At 34.9% G+C, this 22414-nt stretch overlaps 1 protein-coding gene across 1 annotated transcript in view; it reads right to left on the bottom strand.

Annotated features, from left to right (window-relative positions):
* The window catches only part of CAPS2 (calcyphosine 2), a 107715-nt gene that overhangs the window by 53058 nt on the left and 32243 nt on the right, over nucleotides 1–22414 (bottom strand). Inside the window, 2 exon segments of the mRNA XM_031940159.1 lie at nucleotides 15363–15459; nucleotides 19011–19130. Of these exon segments, the coding sequence (XP_031796019.1) occupies nucleotides 15363–15459; nucleotides 19011–19130 (217 nt within the window).

Here is a 22414-nt window from a genome sequence, read left to right as displayed (position 1 = left end):
TATTAGATAGCTTCTATACAGAAAGAGAGCAGATTTCCAACCTTGAGGAGACTAATCTCCAGTAGTAGACAGTCATGAGTCTTGAGTAGACAGTCTCCAGACAAAAAAAATCCCAAAGGGGAATGTAATCTGGTCCCCATGGCACAAGGCCCTCCTAAAAGAAATTATAAAAGATCTTAAAAGAGAGCTTGAAGTAAAATGTGCAAAGGAAAGAAAAGGGAGGCAAGGGAAAAGTTGGAACAGAAGTGAGTGCAAGGGACAGTGTTGTAAAAAATTACCCATGCATATGTTCTGTCAATAAAACGCTATTAAAAAATCAGAATTGAACAAATAGAAATGAATGATTCATTGAGACATCAAGAATCAGTCAAGCAAAACCAAAAAAAAAAAAAAAATGAAAAACTAGGAAAAAATGTTAAATATCTACTTGAAAAAACAACAGAACTGGAAAATAGATCTAGAAGAGATAATCTGAGGATCATTGAACTTCCTGAAAATTATGATAAAAAAAAAAGAATCTAGACACTATATTTTAGGAAATCATCCAAGAGAATTACCCAGATGTAATAGAATCAGAAGATAAAATAGGAATTGAAAGAATTCATCAAATACCTTCTGAAAGAAACCCCAAAATAAAAACTCTAAGGAATATTGTGACAAAATTTCAGAACTATCAGACTAAGGAAAAAATATTACAAGCTGCCAAAAAAAAACCAATTCAAAGACTGAGGAACCACAATAAGGATCACTCAGGATTTAGCAACTTCCACCTTAAAGGAATCTGATATTCTGAAAGTCCTGGAAGGCCTGGAATCTGATATTCTGAAAGGCAAAAGAACTTGAAATGCAGCCAAGAATAAACTACCCAGTTAAGATGAGCATTTTCTTCCAGGAAGAAGATGGACATTCAATAAAAAAGGTGAATTCCATTTATTCCTAATTAAAAAAAACAGAGCTAAATAAAAAAAACTTGACCTCAAATATAGGATTCAAGAGAAGCATTAAAGATAAAAAGAACTCTAGAGAACTGTATTTCTGTTATAGGCATAGGTAAAGAGTGAATGTATAATTTGATTTTCTGTTATAATATAAAAAAGGGAAGTAGAAGTGGAAAAGGGATTGTATCAGAAAAAGGTAAAAGGGGAAATAAAAAGAGGAAAATTAAATCCCAAGAAGAGGCAAAGGAAATCTATCATATCTGAGGGAATTAAAGGAGGGAGAGGAACATTATGTGAACCTTACTCTCATCAGCTTTGGCTCAAAGAGAAAATATTAGACATATTGGCTTACATAGAAACTTTTCTCACCTTATTAAAAAGTGGGAGAGGAAAAAGGAAAAGGAAAAGAGTAGACTAAATAGAAGGGAATACAAAAAAAGGGAAAGATATAAGAAAGGGGGAAGGACTCAAAGGGGGTGAAAGGGATTCTAAAAAGGGAGAGCTGCATGAGGCAAGTGGTGTCCATAACTTTAATCCTGAGGAGGAGGGTAAGGGGGGAAAGAAAAAAAGTATAATCTGGGGATAATAAGAAGGCAGGAAATACAGATTTAATAGTTTCAACCATGAATGTGAATAGGATGAACTCTCCCATAAAGTGAAGACAGATTGCAGACTGGATCAAAAGCCAGAATCCTACATTATGTTGTTTACAGGAAACACATTTAAAGCAAGGTGATACAATCAAACTAAAAGGAAAAAGCTGGAGCAGGATCTTTTATGCTTCAGGTGAAGTAAAATAAGTAAGGGTAGCTATCCTTATCTGAGATACAGCAAAAGCAAAAATTGATCTAATTAAAAGAGATAAGGAAGGAAACTATATGTTGCTAAAGGGTAGCATAGACAATGAAGCAATATCAATACGAAACCAAGTGATATAGCAGAAAATTTTTGGATGAAGAAATGTAAACTATTTCTAGTCATATGAAAAGATGCTGCAAATCATTATCAATCAGAGAAATGCAAATCAGGACAACTCTGAGATACCACCACATACCTTTCAGATTGGCTAGGATGACAGGAAAGGATAATGTTGAATGTTGTGGGAGATGTGGGAAAACTGGGACACTGATTTCCACTATTGGTGGAATTGTGAATGCATCCAACCATTCTGGAGAGCAATTTGAACTATACCCAAAAAGTTATCAAACTGTGCCTACCCTTTGATCCAGCAATGATATTGCTTGGCTTATATCCCAAAGAGATCTTAAAGAAGGGCAAGGGACTTCTATGTGCCAAAATGTTTGTGGCAGCCCTCTTTGTAGTGGCCAGAAACTGGAAACAGAGTGCATGCCCATCCATTGGAGAATGGCTGGATAAGTTGTGGTATATGAATGTTATAGAATATTATTGTTCTGTAAGAAATGACCAGTGATTTCAGAAATTCAGAAAGGCCTGAAGAGACTTACATGAACTGATGCTGAATGATTTCACCACCTAGTGATCAACACCAGGAGATCATTATATACTTCAACAGCAATACTATATGATGATCAATTCTGATAGATGTGGCTCTCTTTAACAATGAGATGAACCATATCAGTTCCATTTGTTCAATAATGAAGAGAACCAGCTACACACAGAGAAAGAACTATGGGAAATGAGTGTGAAACACAACATGGCATTTCCACTCCCTCTGTTTTTGTCCACTTGCACTTTTGATTTCCTTCTCAGGTTATTTTTACCTTATTTCTAAATTCAATTTTTCTTCTGCAGCAAAAAAAGTCTATGGACATGTAAACATATGTTGTATTTAACATATACTTTAACAAATTTAACATGTATTAGTTTACCTGATAGGGGAGGGGATGGGGGAAGGAGGGGAAAATTACCCATGCATAATATCTTGTAAATAAAAAAGTATAATAAAAAAGAACATTTTTTCATGACTAGAAATAGCTTTAATTTCTTCATCTGAAAATTGACTATTCTTATCTTTTGACCATTTATCAATTGAGGAATGACTTATCTTCTTATAAATTTGTTCTCTATATATTTTAAAAATGAGGTCTTTATCAGAAACACTGAATGTAAAAAATTGTTCTCCAGGTTTCTGCTTCCCTTTTAATCTTTGCTACATTGGTTTTGTCTTGTAGTTTTGCTCATATAGTTTCTGATTTTCCCTTGACAGATAGATTCCTAAATATTTTATACAATCAGTAGTTACTTTAAATAGAATTTCTTTTTGTAACTCTAACTGTTGGGTTTTGTTTGTGATTTATAAAAATGCTGATGACTTATGTGGGTTTATTTTGTATCCTGCAACTTTGCTAAAGGTGTGGATTGTTTCTAATAACTTTTTAGTAGAATCTCTGGGGTTCTCTAAGTTCACCATCATATCATCAGCAAAGAGTGATCATTTGGTTTCCCCATTGCCTATTCTTATTCCTTTAATCTCTTTCTCAACTCTTGTTGCCAAAGCTAGCATTTCTAATACAATAAAAATATATATAAAATTTTGATAGTGGGTAACCTTGTTTCATTGCTGATCTTACTGGGAATGGTTGCAGTTTGTCACCATTACACATGATGCTTACTGCTGGTGTTAAATAGATGCTACTGATTATTTTAAGGAAAAGCCCATTTATTCCTATACTCTCAAGTGTTTTTTAATAGGAATGGATGTTGGATTTTATCAAATGCTTTTTCTGCATCCATTGAGATGATCATATGGTTTTTGTTAATTTGGTTATTAATATGGTCAATTATACTGTTAGTTTTCCTAATATTGAACCATCCCTGAATTCCTTCTGTAAATCCTACTTGATCGTGGTGTATTATCCTGGGGATGATTTTCTGTAGTCTTTTTGTCAATATCTTATTTAAGATTTTAGAATCAATATTCATTAGGGAGACTGGTGTATAATTTTCTTTCCCAGTTTTCAACCTACCTGGTTTAGGTATCAGTACTATATCTGTGTCATAAAAGGAATTTGGTAGGACTCCTTCATTCCCTATTTTTTCAAATACTTTATAAAGCATTGGGGCTAATTGTTCTTTGAATGGTAGAATTGACATGTATATCCATCTGGGCTGGGAATTTTTTTTTAGGAAGCTGAATAATAGCTTGTTCTATTTCTTTTTCGTGAAATGGGACTATTTAAGCAATTTACTTCCTCCTCTGATAATCTGGGAAGCCTATATTTTTGGAAGTAGTCATCCATTTTGCTTACGTTATCAAATTTATTGGCACAAAGTTAGGCAAAGTAACCCCTTATTATTTCTTTAATTTCCTCTTCATTGGTGGAAAGTTCTCTCTTTTCATTTTTAAGACTACTAATTTGAATTTCCTGTCTCCTTTTTCTAATCAGATTTACCAAAGATTTATGCATTTTATTGTTTTTTACATAAAACCAACTCTTAGTTTTATTTAGTAGTTCAATTTTTTTTAACTTTCAATATTATTAATTTCTCCTTTTAATTTTAGAATTTCAAGTTTAGTAATTGATTGGGGGTTTTTAATTTGGTTTTTTCTAGCTTTTATTACCTTCAATTCATTGTCTTCCTTTCTCTATTTTATTAATAAAGCCTCTAAGGATAAAATTCCCTTATTACTCCTTTGGTGCATCCAGAAATTTTGGTATGATGTTCATCGTTGTCATTATCTTGGTGAAATTATTAATTGTGTCTATAATTTGCCCCTTTTTTTTTTGTTTCAAACCCAATTTCCCTAAGTTTTTTAATTAGTTTTATCTTGGTCAAAAAACTTTACATTTTGTTTATTTTAATTTTGATTTTTGTCCTAATATGGTAATTTTTCTTGGTTCCAGAACTGCTGAAAAAAAGTACCTCCTTTGTGTCAACCATTCAGTTTTCTCCACAGATTTATCATCTTAATTATTCTAATTTTATTTCCTCTTTTTTCTTTTTTTTGTTTTGTGATTTGATTTATCTAAATTAGTCAAAGATTAAGGATCTCCCAATATTATGATTTTTGTCTATTTCTTCTCACAACTCTCTTAACTTCTCCTTTAGAAAGTTGATGCTAACCATTGGTGCATATATTTTGTATACATATTCTTCACTGTTTATAGTACCCTTTAGCAAGATATAGTTTCCTTCTTATCTCTTTTAATTAGATAAGTTTTGCTTTTTTGATCTAGATAAGGATGGCCCCCTCTTTTCTGGCTTCACCTGAAACATAATAGATTCTGCTCCAGCTTTTTACCTTTCTCTGTATGTATCCCTGGTTTTGTTTTCCTGTAAACTATATTTGGGGTTCTGACTTTTGTATCTGCTATCTGCCTCCTCTTTTGGGAGGCTCATCCCATTCACATTTCGTTAAAATTCCTAATTCTGTTTTCCTCCATCCTAATATCCCAAGATTATGCTTTCTTTTTCTTGCCCTCCTTCCCCCCTTCCCTAGTATTAAACTTATTGGTCCCACTTGTCCACCTCTCCCTCTTTAGTGTCCCTCCCTCCTCCCTTTGAATCCCTTCCCTTTCTTTATTTCCCTTATTACTTTTTCCTTTTCCCCCCACTTTTTAATGAAGTGAGAAGATTCTCTCTAAAACAAATTTATTATTTCCTCTTTGGAATCTGTTGAGAGTAGGATTCCACAATGTTCCTCCCCTCTCTAGTTCCTCGATTGATAATTTCCTTTCCTCACATATGTATCTCCTTCTTTTTTCCCCTTTTCCTTTTTCAAATATCCCTTTCCATTTCTACTTCCCTTTTTTATGTTATATCAGTAAAATCAAATTATACATGTGGTTTTTATGTATATCCACAACAGAAATACACTTCTCAAGAGTTCCTTTTACCTTTTTCTAATCTCTTGAGTCTTCTTGTTTGGAGATCAAATTTTTGTTTAAGTCTGGTTTTCTTTGAAAAATTAATTTCTTTTCATTAATTTATCTTCTTCCATGGAAAAAATGCTCAGCTTAGCTGGGTAGTTTATTCTTGGCTGCATTCCAAGTTCTTTTGCCTTTCAGAATATCAGATTCCAGGCCCTTTGATCCTTTAATGTTGAGGCAGCCAAATCTTGCATGACCCTTATTGTGGCACCTCGGTATTTTGAAATGTTTTTTTTTTTTCCTGTCTGCTTATAAAAATTTTTCCTTAATTTGAAAATTCTGAAGTTTGGCCACAATATTCCTCGGAGTCTTTATTTTAGGGTGTTTTTCAGAAGGTGTTTTATGGATTCTTTCAACGCCTATTTTACCTTCCGATTCTATTACTTCTGAGGAATTCTCTTTGATGATTTCCTGTAAAATAGTATCTAGGCTCTTTTTTTCATCATAATTTTTGGGTAGTCCAATGATCCTCAAGTTATATCTCCTAGATCTACTTTCCAGGTCTGTTGTTTTTCCTAGTAAATATTTGACATTTTTTCCAATCTTTCATTTTTTTGGTTTTGCTTGACTGATTCTTCCTGCCTCAATGAACCAGTCATTTCTATTTGTTCAGTTCTTATTTTTAGTTAGTTATTTTCTTCATTAGCATTTTTTACTTCTTTTTGTATATGTCCAATTGAGTTTTTAAATGAGTTGTTTTGCTTTATTCAATTTTTTTACATTTCACTAATTTTTTTTAGTGAATCATTTTCTTTTTCCAATTCACAAATTCTGTTTCCTTGAACTTCTTGGGAGTTTTTTTTACCTTTTCCAATTCACATTTCAGGAAGTAGTTTTCTTTTTCCACTTTATCAAATTTTTCTTTTAGTGAGTTATATGTCTTTTCTGTACACTTTTGCATAGCTTCTCTTTCCTTTCCCCATTTTTCTTCTAGTTCTCTTTTAAGGTTTTTAATAGTCTCTTCTAGGAGAGTCTTTTGTGTTGGGGACCAACAATTGTCTGGAGACTGTCTGCTATCAGTCTCTTCAGAGTTGAAAAGCTGTTCTCTTTCGGTATAGAAATTATTGATTGTCCTTTTGATTTTTTTATTCATTTTGTTAAAGTCTGTAGGGTCTGCCTTAAGAGCCAAGAGGTTACCAGCTTCCTCTGCAGAGCAGTGAAAAGTGAATGGACAGGTAGCTGTCCTGCTAGCTGGCTACAAAAAGCAATGAGGTACTGGAGTGATCTGGGAAAGAGTTCCCCACCTGGAAGTAACTGAGGCCTGCAGGGATGAGCTGGCAAAGTGCCCTGCAAAGAACCCCAGCTGTGTGAGATAACGACTGCCCTGGGGCTAGACGCTGAGCAGTGAGAGTTGCACTACCCCAAGCCAAATCCTACCCTGGGAATGTGAATATTAGTGGCTGAGCAGTGGATGGCCTTGTAGGGACCAGAATTTTCTCTGCCCTGGGAAGCACAGTCTGCTGGGGAAGTTCTATTGCACCAGGCCGAGCCCCACATTGTGCAGGGTAGAGGCTGCCCAGGCTGTGCCCTCCTGCTGTGCAGATTTGTAACTGCCCCCACAAAAGCCCCAAACTGCAGGATGTGGCTGCAGGGCTGTGTTAATGTCTGCCTGAGTCACTTCTGGGTTTGAGTAGTTACAGCCAGATCTTGTTAGGTTCTGGCATTTTTTAGAGTACCTTGTGTTTTAGGCTTTAATTTCTCTGCCAGTTTACTGCTTTATAATCAAGGCAGAGCAGTTAGCCTATAGCAGAGTCTTCTCTATAACTTCTCTAGCCACAGAGATCACCCCTGCCCCTGGTCTGCTCAGGACACTAGCCTCTTGCTGCCTGTGCTAGTCTGTTCCTGGCCCCTCAGGACAAACCTTTCCTGGCGATCTTCCAGATTGACTTCAGGTGGTAAGTTGTAGTGCTTCTAATCTTCATGAATTTAATCAGTGAAGAACTATTTTTGAGGCTGAATTAAATAGTTGGTTATGAAGGGAATGAGAGGAGCTTAGAAAGTCGAGTGTGCCTTCTCTGCCATCTTGGTTCCGCCCCTGTCTACTTCTTATCAAACCTTTAAGTTAAACCATTCTTAAACAACAAGGACACTTACTCATTTAGGGACTAGATGCCAAGTCAGGATGGTTGGTGATGCAAGACAAAAGGATTTTGAAAGTATCTCCCCCAAAAGCCAATACATAATTTCTTCTAAAATGTCATCTCTTTTTCATTTAAGTCAGTCAAAAAGTTAAAGTCGAAAAATAATTTGGTGATAAGATAAATAACCTTATATCAGTTTTCAGATTATAAACAATAGTGATGTGATTTAAAATAGGACAATGAGAAAATAGTTTCATAATTTGCTTTACACATCTTTATTCAATTTTGCTGTTTTTAACCCCATATTTCTAATCATGATCCAAACCAGTCCTAAATCTGCAATTAGTAGAGAAATCAAAATAATGACAGTGACTCTTGTATGAATAATTAAAAAGAGGAAAATTGCAACGTATGTGTTAAAACTATCATATTACTAGAACTTTTCAATTAAAGGAAACTCTAATGATTTTACACATACATCTGAATAAATGACCATTCCTTTTTATCCACCCAATCCTTAAATATTAAGGCAGAGAAAAAATATTTATCTGGATGTGCCCAAGTCTAGTCTACTTTTGCTTATTCAAATTTCTGCTCATCCAGTTCTTCAGCAGAAAAAGATTCTAGATTGAATATTTTCTGGAATAAAATAATCTAAATAAAAGAAAGGCAATAGTATCAATTTCAGAGAATTCAAAAAGGAATGGGCAAACATATCCTCAGGTCCAGGCTAAGAATAGTAGTTAACAATGATTTACAGGGCGGAGCCAAGATGGCGGAGAAGACACACGCGACTTTCTAAGCTCTTCTCTTACCCTCTTTATCAATATTATATCGAGCCTCAAAAATAGTCTTGACTGCTACAATTCGTAAAGATAAGAAGTAGAACAACTCACTGGCCGAAGAAAATCTGCAGTCTCGCCAAAAAAGGTTGGTTCCGGGGCCAGGGGGGAGATCGGCGCAGACGGGGAGAGAAATTAGGTTCCGAGGAGAGTCTCAAACCGAGGGTGAAGGTACAGATCTCAGCACAAGCGCGCACCCCAACCCGCAGTACGGGGCTTTTCCTTGGGGCAGTTGTGATCCTGCACGGCAGGAGGACACAGCCCGGGTTAGCCTCCAATCTGCACAGTGGGAAGCTCGGCTTGTGGCCATAGAGCTTTTCCAGTGCCGATTTACATTGGGCAGAGACACTGTGGCGGAGTTCGGGGCAGTCTGCAGTCTTCGGTCTGGGGTCAGCTGCTAATACTCACAGTCCCACAAGAGGCTCCGGCCTGGGGCAGTGACACTTTCACCCCTTAGTCTCTAGCCAAGGGCAATCGCTAATCCACTCAGCCCTACTAAGCAGTTTGATAGCTCGGCCAGTGCTGAATCCACTTCCTGTTGGGGGAAGGGAAAACTCTCACTCAGAGCACTCCCATACCTCGGAGCCGGAAATCGGTTTACATCTCTCCTGCTCTGCAGAGGAAGCTGGTAACCCCTTGCCTAGGAGACCTACCCTAAAGGCTTTAAAACATGAATAAAAAGATGAAAAGAACGATCGACAGCTTCTATGCAGAAAAAGAGCAGGTCAGCAAACCTGAAGAGACCTCAAACACAAACATGCATCAGACTGTCCTCCTTACTATAATGCTCTCATAGAAGAGACCATTAAAAGTCTCAAAGAGAGATAGAAGATAAATGGGTAAGGAAAGAGAAGCCTTACAAGAGAGCAACAATTTCCTGAAATACGAATTGGAAAAATAAAGAATTCACTAGAAAGTAGGATTTGTGGAATTGAAAAGACAAAGAACACGCAAGAAAGTAGGATCGGTGAATAGGAAAAGAAAATAATTCACTAAAAAATTAGTGAAATGGAAAAAATTCCACACACCAAAACAATACATTCAAAAACTCAATTGGACATATACAGAAAGAAGTAAAAAAAGCTAATGAAGAAAATAATTCTTTCAAAATTAGAACTGAACAAATTGAAACTAATGATTCATTGAGACAGCAAGAATCAGTCAAGCAAAAACAAAAATGACAAACTGGAAAAACCATGAATTATCTACTTGCAAAACGACAGACTTGGAAAATAGATCTAGAGAGATAATCTGAGGATTATTGGACTTTCCGAAAACTATGATGAAAAAAAGAGCCTAGATACTATTTTACAAGAAATCATCAAAGAGAACTGCCAGATGTCATAGAATCAGAAGGTAAAATAGGCATTGAAAGAATTCATCGAACACCTTCTGAAAGAAACCCTAAAATAAAAACCCCAAGGAATATTGTGGCAAAATTTCAGAACTATCAGATTAAGGAAAAAATTTTACAAGCAGCCAAAAAAAACATTTAAATACCGAGGTGCCACAATAAGGATCGCCCAAGATCTGGCTGCCTCTACATTAAAGGAAAGAAGGGCCTGGAATATGATATTCCGAAAGGCACAAGAACTTGGGATGCAGCCAAGAATAAACTACCCAGCTAAGCTGAGCATTTTCTTCCAGGGAAGAAGATGGACATTTAATGAAACTAATGAATTCCATTTGTTTCTGAAGAAAAAACCAGAATTAAACAAAAAATTTGATCTCCAAGAATAGAATTCAAGAGATGCAGAAAAGGTAAAAATAACTCTTGAGAATTGTATTTATGTTGTGGATATACAAAAAGAATACATGTATAATTTGATTGTACTGATATAACATAAAAAAGGGAAGTAGATATGGAAAAGGGATGATGGCAGAATAAGGTGGGAAGGAGGATAAAAAGGGAAACCACATCCCACAAAGAGGCAAAGGAAAATTATCATATCTGAGGGAATTTAGAGAGGGAGGAACATTGTGTGAATCTTACTCTCATCAGAGTTGGCTCAAAGAAAAATAATTGACATTTGTTTTAGAGAAAATTCTCTCCACCTCATTAAAAACAGGGGAGAGGAAAACGAAAAGAAAAGAGTAATAAGGGAAGGAAGGGGAAAGACTCAAAGGGAGGAGGGAGGGATTATAAAGAGGATAAGTATCGTGATACAAGAGGGTACATAAGTTTAAAAGGGGAAAGAGGGTTGGGGAGGCAAGAATAAGTAAAGCACAATCTGGGGTTATTAGGATGGCAGGAAATACAGATTTAGTAATTCTAACCGTAAATGTGAATGGGATGAACTCCCCATAAAGAGGAGGCAGATAGCAGACTGGATCAAAGTCAGAACCCTACAATATGTTGTTTACAAGAACACATTTAAAGCAGGGGATACATATAGAGTAAAGGTAAAAAGGCTGGAGCAAAATGTATTATGCTTCAGGTGAAGTCAAAAAGAGGTAGCCATCCTTATCTCAGATCAAGCAAAAGTAAAATTGATCTAATTAAAAGAGATAAGGAAGGAAACTACATCCTGCTAAGGGTAGCATAAACAACGAAGCAATATCAATATTAAACATATATGCACCAAGTGGTATGGCACTCAGCTTCCTAAAGGAGAAGTTAAGAGAGTTGCAAGAAGAAATAGACAACAAAACTGTAATAGTAGGAGATCTCAACCTTGCACTCTCAGAATTAGACAAATCAAACCACAAAACAGATAAGAAAGAAATTAAAGAAGTAAATAGAATATTAGAAAAATTAGGTATGTTGGATCTGTGGAGAAAATTGAATGGAGATAGAAGGGAATATACTTTCTTCTCAGCAGTTCATGGAACCTATTCAAAAATTGACCATATATTAGGACATAAAGACCTCAAAATTAAATGCAAGAAAGCAGAAATAGTAAATGCTTTCTTTTCAGATCATGATGCAATAAAAACTACATTCAACAAAAAGTTAGGGTGAAATAGACCAAAAAGTAATTGGAAACTAAACAATCTCATCTTAAAGAATGATTGGTGAAGCAGCAAATTATAGATACAATTAATAATTTCACTCAAGATTATGACAATGATGAGACATCATACCAAAATTTGTGGGATGCAGCCAAAGCAGTAATAAGAGGGAATTTTATATCCTTAGAGGCTTACTTGAATAAAACAGAGAAAGAAAAGATTAATGAATTGGGCTTGCAACTAAAAAACTAAAAAGACCAAATAAAAACCCCCAATCAAATACTAAATTGGAAATTCTAAAATTAAAAGGAGAAATTAAAAATATTGAAAGTAAAAAAACTATTGAACTAATTAATAAAAGTAAGAGTTGGTTCTATGAAAAAGCCAATAAAATAGATAAGCCTTTGGTAAATCTGATTACAAAAAGGAGGGAGGAAAATGAAATTAGTAGTCTTAAAATGAAAAGGAGAACTTTCCACCAATGAAGAGGAAATTAGAGAAATAATAAGGAGTTATTTTGCTCAACTTTATGCCAATAAATTTGATAACCTAAGTGAAATGGATGAGTACCTCCAAAAATATAGACTTCCCAGACTAACAGAGGAGGAAGTAAATTGCTTGAATAGTCCCATTTCAGAAAAAAGAAATAGAACAGGCAATTAAACAACTCCCTAAGAAAAATCCCCAGGACCAGATGGATTTACATGTGAATTTTACCAAACATTTAAAGAACAATTGGCCCCAATGCTATATAAATTATTTGATAAAATAGGGAATGAAGGAGTCCTACCAAATTCCTTCTATGACACAGACATGGTACTGATACCTAAACCAGTTAGGCTGAAAACAGAGAAAGAAAATTATAGACCAATCTCCCTAATGAATATTGATGCTAAAATCTTAAATAAGATATTAGCAAAAAGACTACAGAAAATCATCTCCAAGATAATACACTATGATCAAGTAGGATTTATACCAGGAATGCAGGGCTGGTTCAATATTAGGAAAACTATCAATATAATTGGCCATGTTAATAACCAAATTAAAAAAAACCATATGATCATTTCAATAGATGCAGAAAAGCATTTGATAAAATCCAACATCCATTCCTATTAAAAACACGTGAGAGTATAGGAATAAATGGACTTTTCCTTAAAATAATCAGCAGCATCTATTTAAAACCATCAGTAAGCATCATATGTAATGGAGACAAACTGCAACCGTTCCCAATAAGATCTGGAGTGAAACAAGGTTGCCCACTATCACCGTTACTATTTAATATTGTATTAGAAACACTAGATATAGCAATAAGAGCTGAGAAAAAGATTAAAGGAATAAGAATAGGCAATGAGGAAGCCAAATTATCACTCTTTGCCGATGACATGATGGTATACTTAGAGAACCCCAGAGATTCTGCTAAAAAGTTATTAGAAATAATCCACAACTTTAGCAAAGTTGCTGGTTATAAAATAAACCCACATAAGTCATCAGCATTCTTATATATCACTAACAAAATCCAACAGTCAGAGTTACAAAGAGAAATTCCATTTAAAGTAACTACTGATAATATAAAATATTTAGGAATCTATCTGCCAAGGGAAAATCAGAAACTATATGAGCAAAATTACAGACCACTTTTCACACAAATTAAGTCTGATCTAACCAATTGGAAAAATATTAAATACTCTTTGATAGGGCGAGCAAATATAATAAAGATGACAATATTACCTAAACTAATCTATTTATTTAGCGCTATACCAATCAGACTCCCAAAAACTATTTTAATGACCTAGAAAAAATAACAACAAAGTTCATATGGAAAAACAAAAGGTCAAGAATTTCAAGGGAATTAATGAATAAAAAATCAAATGATGGTGGCTTAGTTGTACCAGATCTAAAATTATATTATAGAGCAGCAGTTACCAAAACTATTTGGTATTGGCTAAGGAATAGATTAGTTGATCAGTGGAATAGATTAGGTTCAAGGGATAAAACAGTCAACAAATATTGCAACCTAGTCTTTGACAAACCCAAAGTTCCCAGCTTTTGGGATAAGAACTTACTGTCTGATAAAAATTGCTGGGAAAATTGGAAACTAATATGGCAGAAACTAGGCATTGATCCATACTTAACGCCGTACACCAAGATAAGGTCAAAATGGGTTCATGACCTAGGCATAAAGAATGAAATTATTAATAAATTAGAGGAACATAGGATAGTTTACCTCTGAGACCTGTGGAAGGGGAAGGTCTTTATGACCAAAGCAGAACTAGAGATCATTACTGATCACAAAATAGAAAATTTCGATTATACCAAACTGAAAAGTTTTTGTACAAACAAAACTAATGCAGACAAGATTAGAAGGGAAGCAATAAACTGGGAAAAATATTTTTACAGTCAAAGGTTCTGATAAAGGCCTCATTTCCAAAATATATAGAGAATTAACTCTAATTTATAAAAAATCAAGCCATTCTCCAATTGAAAAATGGTCAAAGGATATGAACAGACAATTCTCAGATGAAGAAATTGAAACTATTTCTAGTCATATGAAAAGATGCTCCAAGTCATTATTAATCAGAGAAATGCAAATTAAGACAGCTCTAAGATACCACTACACACCTGTCAGATTGGCTAAGATGACAGGAAAAAGTAATGATGATTGTTGGAGGGGATGCGGGAAAACTAGGACATTGATGCATTGTTGGTGGAGCTGTGAACGAATCCAACCATTCTGGAGAGTAGTTTGGAACTATGCTCAAAAAGTTATCAAACTGTGCATACCCTTTGATCCAGCATTGTTACTACTGTGATTATATCCCAAAGAGATTATAAAGAAGGGAAAGGGACCTGTATGTGCACGAATGTTTGTGGCAGCCCTTTTGTAGTGGCTAGAAACTGGAAACTGAATGGATGTCCATCAGTTGGAGAATGGCTGAATAAATTGTGGTATATGAAAATTATGGAATATTACTGTTCTGTAAGAAATGACCAACAGGATGATTTCAGAAAGGCCTGAGAGACTTACACGAACTGATGCTGAGTGAAATGAGCAGGACCAGGAGATCATTATATACTTCAACAATCAATACTAGAGGATGACCAGTTCTGATGGATCAGGCCATCCTCAGCAACGAGAATCAACCAAATCATTTCCAATGGAGCAGTAATGAACTGAACCAGCTATGCCCAGAAAAAGAACTCTGGGAGATGACTAAAAACCATTACATTGAATTCCCAATCCCTATATTTATGCACACCTGCATCTTTGATTTCCTTCACAAGCTAATTGTACAATAATTCAGAGTCTGATTCTTTTTGTACAGCAAAATAATGTTTTGGTCATGTATACTTATTGTGTATCTAAGTTCTGTTTTAATATATTTAACATCTACTGGTCATCCTGCCATCTAGGGGAGGGGGTGGGGGGGGTAAGAGGTGAAAAATTGGAACAAGAGGTTTGGCAATTGTTAATGCTGTAAAGTTACCCATGTATATATCCTGTAAATAAAAGGCTATTAAATTTAAAAAAAAAAAAAGGAATTCCCCAGTATTTGTTCTAATAAAGAAATCTGGAAAATGAAAAAAAAAACAAAAAACAAACAAACAAAAAAAAAAAACAATGATTTACAACAAATTTCAAAGCATTGTGGCTATAAACAACTAGAAGTAAGATGTATTTGCTCTTGTATTATTTACCTGATATCACATGAGTGTGTCTCTTTGCACAATAGCAGTTTTTGATATCTATAATGCTCACACTGCCAGTTTTGGTGAAATCTAATTTCATATAGGCCTAAACAAAGAGAGAAGAATAAAATTAACATGAAAACATTTGAAATACTAAGTAAATCATCTTTGCTATGCTTCAAATAAGTCATTCCTAAAGAATTAAGATGAAATTTAAGGCAGGGGCTTGGTGTGTATAACAGGAAATCAACATCCCAATCTGGGATCAGCCTACTATACCTCCCTACACTTTAGGCAATATCTTAACCTTTGTAACCACTTACCACTTGTAGTTCCCTCATCTGTAAAAAAAAAAAAAAAAAAAAAAGACTAGGACTAGGCAATGTCATCTATCTAAGGTTCCTTCAGACTCTAAGATTCTATGATGGCAATAAATAATTTACATAAATTTATTTATAAGAGAGATGTGACTAGAAAAATGAGATTGTGAATATTGCACAAATTATTTGATAGTATCAATTTTGCTTATTTTTCATTGTTGTTGACTTATTTTAATTGTGTCTGAACTCATTTGGGGTTTTTTTTAGCACAGATTCTGGAGTAGTTTGCCATTTACTTCTCCAGCTCATTTTACAGATGAGGAAACTGAGGCAAACAGGATTGTGATTTGACCATGGTTACACAACTATTAAGTGTTGGAAGTATTAATTGAACTCAGGTCTTCCTGAATTCAGAGTCTGTGCTCTATCCATTGTAGCACTAGTTGCCCACATAATATCAATAATAATAGTTATTGTGCTCAACAGAATTTTGAATAATAGAAAAGCTTTTAAGAATGTAAGGACATCCTTAAGGAACCATCTTCTATCAGGAAAATGGGAAATAATAATATTCCCATTTTGCAATTAACAAAAGACGTATCTTGACATATACAAGATAACCTTCTCGGGAAAGGGACCTGTATGTGCACGAATGTTTGTGGCAGCCCTTTTTGTAGTGGCTAGAAACTGGAAACTGAATGGATGTCCATCAGTTGGAGAATGGCTGAATAAATTGTGGTATATGAAAATTATGGAATATTACTGTTCTGTAAGAAATGACCAACAGGATGATTTCAGAAAGGCCTGGAGAGACTTACACGAACTGATGCTGAGTGAAATGAGCAGGACCAGGAGATCATTATATACTTCAACAACAATACTAGATGATGACCAGTTCTGATGGATCAGGCCATCCTCAGCAACGAGATCAACCAAATCATTTCTAATGGAGCAGTAATGAACTGAACTAGCTATACCCAGAAAAAGAACTCTGGGAGATGACTAAAAACCATTACATTGAATTCCCAATCCCTATATTTATGCACACCTGCATTTTTGATTTCCTTCACAAGCTAATTGTACAATATTTCAGAGTCTGATTCTTTTTGTACAGCAAAATAACGTTTTGGTCATGTATACTTATTGTGTATCTAATTTATATTTTAATATATTTAACATCTACTGGTCATCCTGCCATCTAGGGGAGGGGGTGGGGGGGTAAGAGGTGAAAAATTGGAACAAGAGGTTTGGCAATTGTTAATGCTGTTAAGTTACCCATGTATAAATCCTGTAAATAAAAGGCTATTAAATTTAAAAAAAAATCAACCTAAAAAAAAAAACAAAACAAAAAACAAGATAACCTTCTCAAAAGAGCCACTATTAAAACTAAGTTTTATAAAGCACAATTGTGCCTTTCTTCATTCTGTAAAGGAAGCTAGTGGTATAATGGATGAAGTACAGGTTCTGTTGTCTGAAGGATTTATATTAAAATCCCAGTCACAGACACTTACTAAGCTATGTGACCCTGGAGAAATCAGCTAACCTCTGTCTGCCTCAGTTTCTTCAAATGTCAGATAAGGATATGAGTACCTACAACACAGGGTTATTAAGACAATTATTATATTAAGACAAAATAAGGTAATATTTGTACTGCTTAGCACAATGCTTGGCACAGAATAAGCACTTAGTCAATGCTTGTACCCTACCTACTCCTTCACTAGGAAATGCTAACTGCATCTTCCCAGTCAATCCTAGATCTAAGAAAGTCTAAGGAAACACTGGGAGCTTCATAGAATTCCCAATTCTTCTATTTTTGCCTACCTGCATTTTTTTATTTCCTTTACAAGTTAATTGTACACTATTTCAAAGTCTGATTCTTTTTTGTACAGAAAAATAACTGTATGGACATGTATGTATATACATATATATATGTATATATATATATATATATATATATATATATATATATATATTTAACTTATACTTTAACATATTTAACATGTATTGGTCAACCTACCATCTGAGTGAGAAGGAGGGGGAAAGAAGGGCAAAAATTGGAACAAAAGGTTTTGCAATTGTCAATGCTGAAAAATTACCCAGGCATATATCTTGAAATAAAAAGCTATAATAAAAAAAGGAAGAAGAAAAAGAGCAAAAAGTGGAAACAATAACCATCCTTGTAACTCTAGTTCTACAAAATCCTACCTCCTTTCATACTACAAAGTAAGGGAACATAAAAGAATTTCAAACTCAGCAGCAGGCAAATGGGGTGTTAGTCTCTTGTGCAGTTTTTATCCTACTAGTATACACTTTGACTCTCCCTTTATAGTGTTGGTGAATGGATATAACATTAATTGTAAATGTCCAAGTCAGAACAGACAATCAATTAGACATAACTCTCAGAATTCCTGAGCTCAATCCCAAGCTCAGTTCCCTTTGTAGAAGAGATTAAAAGCATGTGCCACTATGCCAAGCCCAAATTCTTCTAAGAGTATAATAATGTTTAGCTTCTATTTTAATATTTAACTGTTTCAAGTGACCCTCTTCAGAAACTAATCTGATTTGATTTCCCATTTCCTTTGGTGTTTTCATCTCCCTTTTTGAGAAGTCAGGGAGGGTGTGACCACCTTCTTTTTATGGTGTTTTCACTTCTTTTTTGAACAGTCAGGGAAGGTATGATTCATTCACCTTCTTTTTGGGGTTCTCACCTCCTTGAGAAGTCAGGGAGGTCATCACCACCTATGTTTTGAATCAAAAGAAAGCAGGAGATGTTAGAATCTTAGTGTTAATGGAATTGATAGAAACAATGCTTGTTTACACCTTTGAGAGTTCACACATTGGAGTTCACAAGTCGGGAGATATCCAAGTTTAAACCTCCGACAATCCCACTCTCTCAGAGGAGGAGTCAACCTTTGGGTTCACACCTTTAAGAGATCATATATAAGAAGCTATCAATCTCAGCGAGAGTCAGTTGGGAGATTGAGAAGTCAGAGTCGGAGTTGAGCTAAAAGCAAAGGACTAGCAACAAGAGCTCTTGGAACCAAAGAAAGCTAACTGGGCTATTTTGGAAGAGACAATAAAAGATTTGAACTTTTATCAGGTGGCTGTGTTTGAGATGATTATTACTCTGTACCAAAACTAAGGCTGCTTCCAGGAAACCTCCCCAAGAAACCTGCTGCCAGAGAGAACCATCATATTTTATAAAAAGAAGAGAACACTACAGAGTTCCATCACAAACCAAAAAGAAACAAAGTTGTTCATTGATCAAATCCTTACTAAAGAATCTAATTGTCTATTTTACATAATCATTTTTAAAGACTACCTGAAACAAACTTACTTTTCGAAGAAATGTTTTTCTGTATTCATTCATTTCACCAAAAATGGCACATTTGAATTCTCCACAATTAACTTGGCCATTACCACTGATATTCAGAATTAACCACAAATCCTCAAAATCCTAGAAATTAACATCATTAAGATATTTAATATAAAATATGTTATTAAAAAGGCATAACAACAAAATCTAACTAATCAATTGCAGCTAGTAGTAAACAGACTATTTAGATTTTTAAGGACTCAAAAAATCATTTTGTGATGCCAATATCTATTTGCCATTTCAATTTATACATAATAAATTCATTTATATCTGTGATAGTTAACATACATGAATATGTTGGCTAATGAAGAAATTTAAAAATATTAATTTTTTATGAATATTAAGTATCTAGAATTTATGTATAATGGGACTTATCATGAACTCTGCCCTCTCCAATGTGCTATGATTCCACCATGTCCAGTTGGAGTGTACAGGGAGCCGAGCATTTGACCACTTACAATGGGCCACATGTATTTGAACTCAGCACTATGCATGTTTGAATGTTCTTGCCCGAGTATATAGGGGAGGGTGTGATTATGCTTATTGCACATAAAGAGATATCACTGTATCATCAATATTTTATCTTGATTATAAAATAGATCCAATTTCAGTCATGTAAAAATAAAAATTGACAAAAAATTGTATTTCTGTTTTTACATGAAGGACTTTGAAAATATACTTAAATTCAGTTTATATATTGATACCTCTACCTATATAAAATAAAGACCATCAGCTTTCAAAAATTGGAGCAGAATAGCACACATATATTAAAACAGAATTCAAAAATTTTTTCTGATTACTTAGAAGGCATTTAAGCAAAGATATTATCAAATATCTTTGCTCTAAAGAAATTGATGCGGACAAAGTGTAGTTTGAAATGAATTCTTACTGATTATGGTATAGACACCAGAAGTTAGCATTAAAAAGAAACATGTAATAATATCAGGAGATGGGGAAGGAGGACACACACACACACACACACACACACACACACACACACCAGAGGAGACTTGAAGGGCTTCCATATGTAAATATCATTTTTGTTATTCTGAAATTAAACTTGCTTATGTTCTGACTTTCCTATATCTATAGCTTGCTTGGTGCAGCTCCAGCTCAGGTTAGAGACCAGTTCCAGTCCAGTTGACAACTTTCTCATCTTAGCAGGAACATAGCACTGACACAGTGGATAGAATGCCAGAAAGACTACTCTTTCTGAGTTCAAATCTCACTTCAGACATTTACGAGCTATGCGCCCTGGGCAAGTTTGCCTCAGTTTCCTCTTTTGTAAAAGGAATTGGAGAAAGAAATGGCAAACCACTTCAGTATCTTTGCCAAGAAGACCCCAAATGACATTTCAAAAGAGTCTGGCACAACTGTAAAAATGATTGAATGACAATTTAGCCATTCTTTAAAACATTTCTTCCCTTTATTTTCTTGTACCCTTGAACTCTTTATTGAATTTCTTTATCCATTTACATTGACAAAATTATTCAAAAATTTGAATTGACTCCACCTCAGTTCCCTGCCACCAGTCCTCCATATTCACAGAATTCTACAAATTGCCATATCTAATGATTTTCCCCCTCTCTGCAGCAGAGAATACTGCTGACTCAACTCTTTCTCTTTTTCCCTCTTTTTTTTATTCTTTGACCCTGGATCAGTGAGGAGAAAGAGATAGCAAGTTGATACAAAATATCACATACATTAAGAGAATTTTTTCTAAGCATTTTAAGAAAAACAAATTAATAATTTTTCAGATGAGGAAACTGAGAACTGGAGAAAATATATATTTTAAATGACACAGCTTAGTGTTGGAGCTAGGCCTTGAATGCACATCTATCCTGACATCAGGATCTGACAGTTTTCTACTATTCTGTCTTCCTCTCCACTGACAGGGTGACTAGAAAGCATTTTTGGTGAGAGTAAAACCATGAGCAGGAATAAGTAAGTTTTGCAAAAGGGACACATACTGTCTTTGCTTTAGCTATTCCTTATATTGTACCATCACAGTGTATACAGAGGTCAAATTCTCAAATCAGAATGTTGGGTGAATATCTGGGTGAATATTATATCTAAGTCAAAATCTCATTGAAAAATCTGTTGCAACCCAGTATATTATCCTTTGTGGTTGGAGTCTCTCTCTCTCTCTTTCTCTCTCTCTCTCTCTCTCTCTCTCTCTCTCTCTCTCTCTCTCTCTCTCTCTCAATAATTCAGTCTATATCAGAGGGCAGATAATTCTAAGATGGTTACTAAAGAAACAATTAAATGCAAATTTAATTTTCACAACATCAAGCTGAACTTTTTAAACAAGAGCAGGAGAGTACCAGAAACTACTCAGATCCAAAAATTAAAAGCAGAAAAATTTAGGTTGAAAACTAATGAAGGAGTGGAGAGAAAATACTCCTGAAAATATACGTTACTAGAGAAAGATTCCACAATGCTATAAATGATTCTTCTTGCTTTTGCTTTTGTTGGATGGCATGAGAGAACAAAGTCACAGGGAAAATATCATAGCCCCTTCTGACTAAAGGAGAATACTAGCAAAACCAGCTCACACTGTCTTTCTGAGCTTTATCGATTTAACCAATCAATTAATAAACATTTGTTGAGTGTGTGTCTCAGAATTCATGTTCTGAGTGCTGACTAGCATATAAAGACAAAAATAGCACTGACTTCTGGAAAGACAACACACAAACATTATATACTTAATAACATAATGCATGTATTCATGTGATTACATGTAGGTATACTTATAATATACTTATCTACCTAAGAACATACATAGTATAAACATGTGCATATACGTATACATATATGAGTACATATAAATACACATTTATATGCCCCCTGTTTGTATCTGCCCAGTGTAAAGGGTTGAAAATCTGAGTAGGTGCACTTGGACAACTGAGCACTTAAGGCTAATTACTTATGGACAATAATACTCTATTAGAATATGCTTGGAAAATGGCCCTTCCCCACTAATCTGTGCTGGCTCAATTGTTTGATGTTTACAGAGAATTGTAAGAGGGACTAGGGGGTGAAGTAAGAACAGCTAGTGTCACTTTGGGCAGGAGAGGAAGAAAAGGTAGGTGGTGGAAATCCTGTGTCCATCCAATTCCCTTCTACCCCTAAAGACCAAGAATAAAGACCAAGGATTTTTGTTTATCCTGACTTTGGCTGATTCTAAGGTATTCAGGATGCTCACTCGGTCCTCACATTTGGTGCCCAACGTGTGGATCAAGGACCCTAATTTCACTGAAGAAGTCCCCCCAGTGACCAGGAAATAGGGTGAGTATTTATTTGAATAGACAAGCAGGGAACTTACTTAAGTGAGGTTCAAGGGCATAGTGATTCTTCCTCTTACA

This window comes from Sarcophilus harrisii, chromosome 5, assembly GCF_902635505.1.
Source record: "Sarcophilus harrisii chromosome 5, mSarHar1.11, whole genome shotgun sequence".
NCBI classification, from domain to species: domain Eukaryota; kingdom Metazoa; phylum Chordata; class Mammalia; order Dasyuromorphia; family Dasyuridae; genus Sarcophilus; species Sarcophilus harrisii.
Note: the sequence above shows the minus strand (reverse complement) of the source record. Positions and strands in the feature narration are given on the sequence as shown.